The following is a 12,585-nucleotide window of genomic DNA, read 5'->3' on the forward strand; positions in this document are numbered from 1 at the left end:
AATTTATTGAAACTAACCTGGAAAAAAACAAATATGAAAGTCAATTAAAATATAAAAAGGGAGATAAAGTTCTTTAATTGGTGCCTTGAGTGTATTTATTTAGTGGTTCATTTATATAATTCTGCTTTTATTTCTAATTATGTCAGTTTTGGTCCTCCATACTGCAGAAGCCTGATAATCATATATTCATTCAAATCAGGTGTGTTGGAGCAGAGAAACAAGTAAAAAATGCAGAGCTGCGGCCCTCCAGGACCAGGATTGCCCACCCCTGTTCTAAACCATTAAGAGTCTCCCATTCTATTATTATTATTATTATTCTATTATTATTATTATATTTATCCATTTATTTTTCAGGTGAGCGGACAGATGTTGGGTGTGTGGTCCTGTGTTTTGTTGGTGTATATTTAATATACTCCTAATCGCTATTTCAGTCTTTCTATCTTTCTAATTACTTCTCTCTCTGTAAAAAAAAAAAGAGTCTCCCATTCTACTGAGAAAGATTCACATGTGAAAAACATTTAGGTCAGCTGCCATTCTTACCAGAACTTGATGACCCAGAAAAATTCACCCCAAGATCAAACTGTGCAATGCTCAGAGAAACTACCTCCATCTCAGGAACAATCCTTGCCTCTGAATGCCCAATCTGTTGTTAACATCTCAAAGCAAATCAGAGTCAGAAACTCAGACACTGACTGCATTCTCCAGAGAAAATTTGAGTATTCTTCTGATCAGCTTCATATTTGTAAAAGGATAAACATGGCTGCTACCTGCTGCAGCTCCTGCTCTCTGTGTTTGTGTCTCAGCTCCATGTTGAAGATCTTCTTTTCCAGCTCACACAGGAGCCTCGCCTCAGAACTCTGAGCGTCCTTGGCTTCCTTCAGCTCCTGCAGCAGCTTCGTTAGCTGTACAAGATAAGGGACGCAGTGTTGAAATCAAATGAAAATGCTACAAATTCAAATACTAAAGTAAAACACGATAACTGAAATACAGAAAACTCCTGAAGACATTTTGTCAGTGGCTGTTCTTTAGCGCACACATTTAAATCCACCCAGAATCTCTGCCCTCCTTTTTATGACCTCTACGTTGCCACTATATCCATTCCTCAGATCTCTCCACCTCAGTGTTCCTTTTGTCCACCTCACCACCAAGGGTCCACAGCCCTGGAACTCACTACCACCAAAAAACAGAGACCCTCTGCCTCTCGATCAGACTAAAATCCACCTGTTCAGGATTGCTTATCAAAGTTGATTAGAATTCTCCCCATCTTGTCCTTTTGCCTCTTTGTCAGCATTTTGATGTTTATGTGTGCATATTTTAGCGTTTGAATGTTTTTATTTGTATGTGTTGCTTGCGGAGCGTCAGAAAGAAGCAGCTAAATAAAATGCACATGAAAGCTACTCACCTGTTTCTGCAGAGTGTCTTCTTTACTTTGGGATATTATGAGGGCCTCTTTACATCCCTGTAGTTCTTTCAGCTGCTCTTGCAAATGTTTCATTGCAATCTGTAGGAGTATATTGAAGTTGAAAGGACAGAGTTTCTTTGGATCTCACTGCTGGCAAGAAGCTGAATGGTCAGTAAGCTCCTACCTCCTTACTGTTGAGCTCATTTGTCAGTTCTGCAACCTTTGAGGATGAGTGCTCCAGGGCGTGAGTGGCATGCAGATGGTCCAGCACCCTGAGGTGTTCCTTCCTCATCGATGACAGCTGCTCTGCACAACACTCCTTCAGCCTAATGTGACACATTACTGACTGTTGGGTTTCCACATTTATTTTGTACACAAATTAAACCTCTTTTGTCCATTAATACTTTGTCTCTTACCAGATTTCTTTAAAGATCCAGTATAATGAGTTACAAAAACATTTAATTTCCATTTGGGAATATTATTCATATTGTTACTCAAACATTTTTACCTCAACCAACTACTTACTATCTTACTAACTCTATAAAAACTCTGCACATAGTGAGGAGGGTTAGGAAAGGTTGTGGGAACTATCACCCTGTGTGAAGGGGGACTTAAATAGTTTTAAAGGGATCCCCAATTAGTTGTAACATTAGCCTTTATTTGACAAACATGTATTTTAACTGTAAAATAAAGACTGTAACAATACTGTAGGCTGTTTAGTTTTTATAATTTTTAAACTAAAAGTTTAAAAATATATTTCACGGACAGGGCCATTTTATTTACATGTAAAGCGTTCTGGGTAAATGATGACGTGGATAGGTCCTTGGTGCAAGGCTGCTAGTGAGATATATCCACCCTGAAGTTTAATCTTGGACAATATCTGATGATYGACTCTTTTAAATGAAACCAGAGAGCGTTGACAGAGAGGAGAAGGTAGAAATGACTCAGCCTGGAACTGAAAATATRGATGGAGGACAACAGAGCTGCTTCATGGAAGAAGAACCTCAGCTTAGCCTGTTAGCTTTAGAGTTAGCCCCGATGCTATCACCATATATATGTATTAGCTCAGTGCTACACATTCTCCTCTCATCACTGAGGTCCTCCATCCACATGACAGAGAGGGGAACGCAAAAATGACTCAGCCTGCAACTGAAAATATGGATGGATAGCTTGTTTGTCGCGCTAGCGCCGAGCTAATACATATAAGGCAATATAGCATCAGTACTAGCACAAAGGCTAACAGGCTAAGCTGAGGTTCTTCTTCCATGAAGCAGCTCTGTTGTCCTCCATCCATATTTTCAGTTCCAGGCTGAGTCATTTCTACCTTCTCCTCTCTGTCAACGCTCTCTGGTTTCATTTAAAAGAGTCGATCGTCAGATATTGTCCAAGATTAACCTTCAGGGTGGATATAGCTCGCTAGCAGTCATGCACCGATTACCTAGTTGATGTCATCATTTACCCAGAATACTTTTCGTGTAAATAAAATGGCTCCATCCATGTTAAAATTTATTTTAAAAAAATAACTAATCTAAACAACCTACAGTATTTTTACAGTCTTTATTTTACAGTTAAAATAAAAGTTTATCAAATAAAGTCTTATGTTGCAACTAATCGGGGATCCCTTTAAAGGATGCACATTACTTGCTCAGCTCCTCCTCTGCTCGCACAGCTTCTGCCTGCAGCACCTCCTTCTCCTGTTTCCTGTGCAGCTGGAGCAGCTCCACCTGCTGCTTCAAAGCCTCGTTCTGCTGCAGGACCTCAGAGATATGACTTCCTGTCAGAGGAAGAAAGAGGAAATGCAAAGATGATGGATTAAAAATCTTGGAGAAATGTTTTATTTACATCACTGAAGCAATGTGGCTTCTTACAAATCAGAGAAAATAATAATAATATCACTGATTTATATCTGTCAGTTGTTCTGTCGCATCACAGTAGCAGTAGTTATGGGTGGACAACATTAATCAACCTTGTAACATTCTGTTGAAGGTGATTTGTTGGAAACACAAACAACACTCGATGAGTAATTCATTAAGTACATTCAATGTATTCTGAAGTTTCTTTAGTTCGATATCAAAAATGACAGTTTTTCATATATTGAATTCAAATTTCAACAGTGATTTTTGAGCACTGTCATTCAATTCACAAGGAGTTGAGCTTTTCCCCCTGGTCATCTTAAACTCTAGAGTGAACAGTGTGTTTATGTGTCCAACATAAGAAAAACAGCTTCATTTACGTTGGCGAGCTCTCAGAGTTTCAAGTTTATGCTATTCAGTTGGACTCCATCTAACCTAGACCGAATCTTTAGCTTTATTAGAGTAGTAGAAAATCGTTGTCAAAGTGGGTCTTCAGATCAAATATTTTTGATTAAAAAGATGAAAGGATGGATTTCTTGTTTTTATGTCTTTAATAAATTAAAATTTGTTTCATGTGCCTACTTTTTTCAGTTGTGTCAAAGTTATTTTGTTTCCACAATAAAACCTATTTTGCACCCTTAAGTTTTTAGTTGTGTACATTAAAAATACAAACCTCCCACAATTTCTATTAAGTGTCACATTGCAAAGCAAAAAAAACATTAAGTAATATAAAGCTGAGATGGAGGAATAACTTTGCCACCCGCTGCGCTTGTTTGCTTCCATTAATTGCTGAATAATTGAGGGGAAGCATTATGCAGGGAGTAACTCTGCAGTATGAATGCTGTGACGATTGATTTTACCTACATTTGCTTAAGAAGTTGCAACACAGCGAGCACTAGCTGTAAGTTAAATGTAACAAACACAAACCTAGAACAGCCAAAGGTTAGCTTAAAAGGTAAAAGTGGCAAAACTCTAGCTAAAAACTAAAAGTAGCGTAAGGACAATAAAAACAGGGCAAGTATGCTGAAGATTTAAAAGATAATGTTATTAAAGAAATTTCTGGGAAAAATAAAGTTATATATTTTTAAAAGGTACAAAAGAGACAAAAACATAACACTTAATGAGTTGAACATTTTGATACATTAATGGCCAAAACAGCAGTAAGTATGCAGTAGAAGTTAGATTGTGATAAATGTAATTTAGGACATGAGCAGCTTCAGGTAAACAGAATCATCTACATCAAAGTGAAAGAGAAATAAGAGTAGAAGCTCAGGAACTAACCGTGCAACCTGATGCTCTGTTAGTACATAAAATGATGCAGAGAGAAGATTCAAACCTGTAAAGACCATCGGCTGGTAGGTCTTTTCACACTGTGCAGCAGGAAACGATTCTCCCTCTGGGACAGTGGAACAGACGGTTCTGGTCTGGACCTGGCGCTGTTTGGTGTGTGCAGAACTGGGTTCTGGTCTTGATGCAAACAACATGTTTCTCCTTTCTTTCTGCAGTCTCTCCACAGTGCGGCTCAGCTCCTGAATACGTTTCGTCTTGGAGGCAAGCTCTTGGTTTAGGCGTTCTATTCGCGCGCCAAATGCGGCCTCGGCTTGGCGCTGGTGTCGACCCGGACTTGGCTGCTCCTGCATTAAGAGAGGTTCTGTTTATAGAAAGGGAAGATTTACTTCTCTGTTGTTCTCTTTGCTAAATCACATCCAGTTATCTTTGACATGTTCTTCTTTTGTAAAGTTTCTGTCAGGGGAGTAATGCTGCGTTCACACCGAACGCGATTTCAGCTTCAAAATCGCAGCCAACGCTGAAGTTGGTCACTTGTGCACTTTGAGGTCAGACGTAGGTCAACTCTTGAAGCGCTGCACGGCAAGAGCCTCCCCGCCCCTCCCTCCTCTGTCGGGCTCTGTTTAATGTCGGACGAGGAAGTGGCTTTGCTTTATTTACAGAGAGCAAGAGCATGTCACGTTCATCAGATAATTAATTCACCAGATAATTCAGAGACATTCTGAGTTTCATCACCCAGGAGCTGCGGGAGAGGCTCACAGCTCGCTTTCAGGACTATTTTTGTCCCGAGTCCAGTCTGATGAGCCGCTGCCACGCATTGGTGAGGATTTCTCCTGTCAGGACAACGACTGCAGGCACTCGATTTCAGCTAAAGAGCTCCTCTCCATCTGTTTCAGGTTAGTGGACATCATTCAGTAAACTGTCCCGTCGGGAAATATGTCGCTACGTCACACAGTGGAGTCTCTCTGATTGGTTGACGAGGCGCATCGAGCTGCAAAAGTTCAGATTTTCTAACTTCAGCGATTTGCGCCTCAGCGCGTCGAACGCTTAGATCATTCAAATTGTTCAAATTGCGCTGCTCTAGTCGTGCTTGAGGCGCCGCAGCCCTTCCCGACACTGATTGAAGCGAGTCCACCATAGACGTTGTATGTAAACCTGATGCTCCTGATGCTGAAATCGCATTTGGTGTGAACGCACCATAACTTTGAGAAGTCTTGTACTGACCTTGTTTTTGAGCTGCTGCTGCTGAAGAGACTCAATCTGATCACGGAGGTATTTCTCTGTTTCCTGGTGGCTGTCTTGTACATGCTGCAGCTTTTCTTCCAGAGACTGACACCTAGATTTCCATGGTTCTGATCCAGGTTCTGCTACAGTCAGCTGCTGCTCCAGCTCAGAGATCTGCTGCTCGTAGCGAAGCTTCAGGACACACACACACAATTTAGGTACAAGAAAATATGATTTAAATGTCCTTGGTATACGTTTCCTATTAACTAATAATCATAGGACTTACTGGAGCATTCCTTGCAATATTACATCAGGTGTACTTTAAATTGATCAAATAAGACCTGAGAGTAGGAATAATGCCTAACTTGTACTGAAAACAACTGTGCTGATGTTAAATGTGATAAATGTTGGTACATCCCTCATTATAGATGCAACAATGCCTAGCATTAGTCTCTAGGCGTGCCATTGCATCTCTTATTAGGTTGCTTTGACACCAACGTGCACATTGCAAACAGATTTCCCTCTCTATGAATGTGTGTTTATCAATATCAATATCAATCAATCAATAAGTTTATTCACTCAATTCAACAATTTTCCTCATTATAACATAAACACATTTTCGTTTAACACATACTATGCATGAGTGAAAAGGGAGCAGGAAGAAGAAAAACCTTGTATAAACCTGCTCCTTTCTCAATAATTACAATCATTTTTCATGGCCACATACATTAAATCACAAATATAATCTGCAAACAATATATCGTTCTCCTCATTAACTCAAAAGTGTATAAGACTTAACAATTTTTTCCTTATAAAGTATTTTAAATTGATTTAAAGTAGAACATTTTTTCAAAGAGTCATCCAAACTATTCCATAATTTTACCCCATAAACTGAAATTCACATTTGCTTTAAAGTAGTACGCACAGTTTTACTTTTAAAATCATATTTTCTTCGGCTATTTCATTTAAATGTGTCTAAATTGTGCAAGCACAGACACACTGTAAAAAATGAAATGTTGGATTTACTTAACCATGTTATGTTACCTGGTTCCACTTAACTGAGTTGAGTAAATTCAAAGCAACATACCAGTTTTTTAGCCAAAGAACATGAGAATGTTGCTTTGAATTTACTCAACTCAGTTAAGTGGAACCAGGTAACATAACATGGTTAAGTAAATCCAACATTTCATTTTTAGAGTGCATGCAGTATTACTGGCAGCACAGTTTTAGCAAACATCTCCCTCTGAGAAGTCAATTAATGGACAAAAATCCAAATTTGTGTCGACAAATTCAGGCCTAAAAGTGGTTCACTTGTTCCATTGACAACTTGCTGTAAAACCACTGAACTTCCTCCATAACATAACTTAGAAAATAGTAACATAAATTGTTCTTACAAACAGTTTTTTTTACAAATACAGTTTGGTTAATCCAGTGCTGATGAGCTTTTTCACACCAAAAACCTATCTAGTTTCAGCCTTCAGTAGTACTCCGTTATCACACCAACTCAATAACAAAAGAAGGTCTTTGAAGTGATTCTAAAATGTGTTTAATAAACTTCCCCTTCCTGTTTGTTGTGTTAAAACCCGGCACTGGTCTCAGTTATACCTTGATCCTGTGGAACTGTTGCTCCATGGCCTGCAGGCTGCGTTTTGCCTCTTCATCATGACTCTCCAGTTCAGCCTCCAGACGCTGGATTCTGGCTTCCAGCAGAGCATTGATGCTGCTGGGTTCAGCGTTGCCATTGCTAACATCTGTGGCTGCTGCATAAATCAAAGCAGGCAGCGAGTTTGGGTTTCTGGTTCTCAGGATCTGCTTAAGTTCCTGCACCTGTCGCAAACAAAAGACTTGTAAGGTAACGGAGGCACAAGTTAACTGGTAGACTTGCTCGTTGCTGTGGGAGAAACCTGTCGCTCCAGGTCCTTGATTCTCTGTGTGTCTGCAGATCTGTCTCTGGCCTTTCTTTGTTGCTCGTTACTTCTTTTGACCACCTCCTTCTTCAGGTTTTCTACCTGAAATGGAAACAGACCGTTATTTTCACAACGGTGCTTTGTGAAAAAACACAGAACTGGCATCCAGCACATGTACAGTGGATATAAAAGTCTGCACCTGCCTGGTAAGAAATAAATAAAGAAATAAACCATGGATTACATTACAACAATTACATTTCAAACTTTTCCCAAATGTGCTGTGACACCATGAACAATCCACAGGGTTCCCACACCTTGGTCAACATCAAATTCAAGGACCTTTCAAGGACTTTCCAGTACCAATTTCGTGCGACGGCAATTACTTACTGCTACCACAGAATGTTACAAATAAACAGTTTTAATATCATGTAAATTCAACGAAAATCTGGGACCCAATGAAAGAAAGTGGATTAAATGTACACCCTACATTCATATCTACAATACATGGACATGTAATTATGTCCTGACAGGTTCGGCAGCTCACTTTGGGAGGAGGGGATGTGAACATGTCCAGACCCTCAGTGAGGACAGGAGGAGCTGTGGTGCTCTCACCTGGGCTCAGAAAGAATGACCTGCTCTGCTCTGATTGGTTAAAACTAGGACTACGGCTCACGTTATTTGTTGAAATTTGCCACGTCAGTTTACCGTAATCCTGAGTTATTCACTGCAACAAATGTATGTTTTTTATTTATTTATTTATTTATTTATTTTTACAGATAATGAAAATCAGTCGTGTGAATAGAGAACTTCAATCCCCAAAAAACATTCAAGAATTTTCAAGGACAAGTGTAATTTTTGGCTGTTTTCACAAACTTTCCAGGGCCTTGAATTTTTTTCAAATTCACAAACTTTCAAGGATTTCAAGGACCCGTGGGAACCCTGAATCCAACTGAAAAACATGAGATCCTTTCACTAGAACTAAGCGGCCAAACCAAACTCCTGAAAAAAAAACTCCATACAATAATCCCCCCTCCACTGTCATAATACCACTAATAGTTGACTATTTAGTATTAGGTAATAAAGGTAATTTCATGATCAGACTTACTGCACTGTTGATATCCTATTTATTATCTGTTAGCAAATTAAAAACCCATTTAAATTCCAGGGTGTAGATGCCAAAACAAAAAGAATAAACAAGGATGAATACCTGTTGCAAGGCACTGTATAATAAATCTATTAAGTTGTCGATCTGAGCCGTATATTTACGGTAATTATCAAGCTAAAATTCTACAAAATCAATGTGAATTTTCTGAACATCCAAACTCATCTCTTACTACTTTCTGGTTAGTCGTCTCCAACTTTTTGTCAGATAACCAGAAGAAATCTACTAATGTTTTGTTTATACCTTTATATACTGAAGAGTCAAGTACTTACGCAGAAATATGGGTCAGTGAGTCAACAGTAAATCAGAGAGGAGTATGACCTGTTCTTTGAGCTGAAGTATCTCAACTGTAGCAGCCTTCAGTCGGACAACATCCTGGTCCAGCAGTTCCTGGTTCTTAGAAAACCACTGTAGCTTCTTCTTCAGCGCTGCCACTTCCTCTCTGTGTCTGTCCTCCAGAACATGCAGCTCCAGAGTTTGTTCTTCGAAAACACAACACAACAATTTGTTGTGTGTAATTATTTTTAGGTTGCAGGACGTCACGCAGGAATGACTAAAAGATACTGATAATCATTTAGTACACGTCTAAACAGGAACAGGTTTCTCAACTCTCACATCCATGAAGTCAATCTGTTATAAGTGAAGAACTCCCTGTAATCTGGTCAAACACGTCTGCAGCCTGTCTACCTGAGGCAGGAGTAGTCTGGTCTTTAGCCGCCTCTCTCTCCTTCTTCATCATGTCGACTTCCAGAAGCTGCTTCTCTTGCTTCAGCCTCTGGTTCTCCTGAGACAGCTTGGCCTCGTTCCTCTACACACACAAACAAGTCTGTGGTAACTGGCAGAGCAAAGCCACCAGCTCCTCTGTAAGCTCGTTACAAACCTGCAGTGAGTGGATTTGAGATAACAGGTCTGAGATGGACTGAGTGTGATTCATCATACACACACTGCCTACGGGCCGTGAAGCTTCCTTCAGCATTTCCCTGGTGAGTATAAAACAGATGCTGATTCTAAATTAACAGAAAAGAATATTTTCTAAGTCCCGGCTCTGATAAGTGTTTAACACACCGTGTAAAATCCAGCTCGTTCATCAGCCTCTGGGTTTCATTAAACATGGCCTCCTCAGTAGCTTTACTCTTGGCTTGCTGAGCCTTCATCTGCAGGCACATCTTCTCATTCTCCTGTAAAACATCTTCTGTTTACTGACTTTTTACCATACAAAGATTCAAGATGATGACAAAACAGCTAAAAAGGTTAGAGAGAAAATCATCAGTAAACATCAGTTATTATCATCCAATGCCAAAAGGCCAAATTAGAAAATATTTTTTACTTGTTTACATGTAGCTGCCAAATACCTCAAGCACCAGTGCACGGATTCAAATAAAACTATAATAAATAATTGGATAGAAAACTGAACAACTTTTGAAGTCAACCCTATTTATAATAATAATAATAATAATGTTTTAAATCATCATCGAGCCATGGAGTGTTTAATTTACACACTGTATACTTCTTTAAAGGTGCATGCTTGTTCACAGTGGTAATAACTTATTAAATATCTGAAATGCATCTTCAGGATCTTTCTGTGCAAACACTCTGCCCAGTCAACACTCTGCCCAGTCAACACTCTGCCCAGTCGCGGGGCGGCTGTGGCCGAGTGGTTAAGAGAGTCGACTTCTAAATCTGAGAGTTGGTGGTTCGATTTCCCCATTATTCAGTCACATGTCGAAGTGTTCCTGGGTGAGACCCTGAACCCTCTCTGCCACAGATGTGTTCCATCAGTGTATGAATGTGATTTAAAGCACTGAATAGTCTCAATAGATTGATGAAGCCCTTTGAGTATCCTGGTTGGATCTTGATAAATGGACTGTACTATAGAAGTACAGTCCATTTACCATTTTTAATACTGTCTACATGTTTGTCAAGACTATAATTTTTGAATGTTCTTTTTCAGATGATTTTTGGAGCAATTCTAGGAATTTTCGTATTTCTTATGTAGGGTCTGAAAAAAGTCCACTTATCAAGATAAAAAGAGAAGAGGCAATCCTTGGCCAGCCAGAGGGAGTTTTAATTGAGTTCAGTCAGTAACAGCCTCAACCGACAGAGATCAGACCTTGCAAACCGAACTGACGCAGTTAGAAAACCATAAGCTTTTATACCACGTTATCTTTGCCAGAAAAAAGGGTGGGCTATTTCCCAGAAATGGGTGGAAATATGACACCACCCAATAGAACCCCTTATGATGTCAACTTTTCCAGGATATTACACAAGATGTTTTCGTGACCTCTATTCTGACCTATTGTTCTCAAAGTTACTGCTAAGCCTCAACAATCCTCCCTTTTTGAGTAAAACTCAAACTAAAGCTAACCATTTTTATTTCATAGTGCTGCATGCATAATAATAGTGAAGATAATAAACCCTATCATGATACCTTTAATATATATATATAGCATAACTTGCTAAATAAAATAAACTACTCTAAGTGTACAGTGAGTAAGCTAAATACTGTGTTTAAAGCTTAAAGGTGTCCTGGACTTATCTTACCTAAGTTTCATCCATGCAGGCAGTTGCTGCAGTCTACTGYTAACAAAATACGGTCAGTGAAACCCACAGGACGATTCAACAAAAATGCAATGGTATTTGAAGTTGCATTCTTAAGTTTTATCCAATTTTGTGTTTTGGATTGGACTGACACCAAAAATCCGTCAGGCGTAGCTGTATTGATTACATTTTAAGAGTTTTATTAAAATCTAGCCCGTGGGTTTCTGAGATATTTTACTAACACAACAGATGAAGAAATGTACAGCTCTTGCCTTTGACAATAGGCAATAAATACATTAAAACTAAAAACAGACATGACACCAGCTTAAAGACATATTACCTGCTGATAACCTTTGATAAGTCTTTCTTGCTCTTTTATTTCTTTATCAATTTCCTTCAGTTTCTCATCAGTTGCAAGACCTTCAATCTCCAAACGTCTCTTCTTCTGACCAAATTCCTCCACGCTTCGAATCTGTGAAGGAGAAAAACAAACAAAAACTATTTATTATTGTTCACAACTGACAACTACGCACATTTGTCGTCTGTATCAGAAAGTATCAGAACATTTTGTATTGGTAGTGGAAAAATCTTGAAGTTGGACCCTGATATGCAGTCACAATCATGACCCTTATTAAAGGAGTTTTTGATCTTGCTCAAAACGTTATGCTTTATCATACATACTATGTAATAAATTGCCCTATGGCAGGAGATTCTCTGCTTTCAGATGAAAAACCGACAGACAAATAAAAATATTTTTTCCTGCATGTCTTATTTATTGATAAAAACATTAAAAACATCCTACACACACAAGTTGGAACTCTGACAGAAATGCAGGACCTTCACAGTTTATGGGGTGCACAATAAGGTTGGGCATTTAGATGAATATTGTATATCGACTAATGCAGAGATTCTTAACCCATGGGCCGCTTGAGGGCCTCAAAAGAACAACAGATTTTAACTTTCGGCCGCAGAGGGCCGTGGGACCGCATTGATTTTGAATAAGGTGCAATACACTTTCTCACCACTAGTAGCAGTAGTGCGCCACTCAGAAGTTTAACAACTTTTTTAAAATGTAGAAAAAGAACCTTAGAAGCCTGTTTCAAATGAAAAGTAGAAGCAAAAATGAAAGTAACTCGTCAAAAAACACCAAAGTTTGTCACTAATATGAAGAGCAGCTTCTGGCTGCAAAAGTTTAAAAAGGCTATATTTTCA

At 39.0% G+C, this 12,585-nt stretch overlaps 1 protein-coding gene across 3 annotated transcripts in view; it reads right to left on the reverse strand.

The window, feature by feature from the left end:
• The window catches only part of cep162 (centrosomal protein 162), a 28,545-nt gene that overhangs the window by 2,487 nt on the left and 13,473 nt on the right, over positions 1-12,585 (reverse strand). For all 3 annotated transcript variants that reach the window (XM_014023638.1, XM_014023639.1, XM_014023637.1), the window contains 13 exons: positions 11,714-11,845; positions 9,901-10,013; positions 9,716-9,815; positions 9,523-9,643; positions 9,157-9,317; positions 7,671-7,775; positions 7,372-7,593; positions 5,767-5,958; positions 4,592-4,889; positions 3,044-3,176; positions 1,587-1,728; positions 1,403-1,501; positions 768-902 (listed from right to left, as the gene is read on the reverse strand). In XM_014023638.1, the coding sequence (XP_013879092.1) occupies positions 768-902; positions 1,403-1,501; positions 1,587-1,728; positions 3,044-3,176; positions 4,592-4,889; positions 5,767-5,958; positions 7,372-7,593; positions 7,671-7,775; positions 9,157-9,317; positions 9,523-9,643; positions 9,716-9,815; positions 9,901-10,013; positions 11,714-11,845 (1,953 nt within the window). The remainder of the gene's footprint in view (positions 1-767; positions 903-1,402; positions 1,502-1,586; positions 1,729-3,043; positions 3,177-4,591; positions 4,890-5,766; positions 5,959-7,371; positions 7,594-7,670; positions 7,776-9,156; positions 9,318-9,522; positions 9,644-9,715; positions 9,816-9,900; positions 10,014-11,713; positions 11,846-12,585) is intronic.

The sequence above is a fragment of the Austrofundulus limnaeus genome, unplaced genomic scaffold (genome assembly GCF_001266775.1).
Source record: "Austrofundulus limnaeus strain Quisiro unplaced genomic scaffold, Austrofundulus_limnaeus-1.0 Scaffold383, whole genome shotgun sequence".
In the NCBI taxonomy this organism is placed as follows: Eukaryota; Metazoa; Chordata; class Actinopteri; order Cyprinodontiformes; family Rivulidae; genus Austrofundulus; species Austrofundulus limnaeus.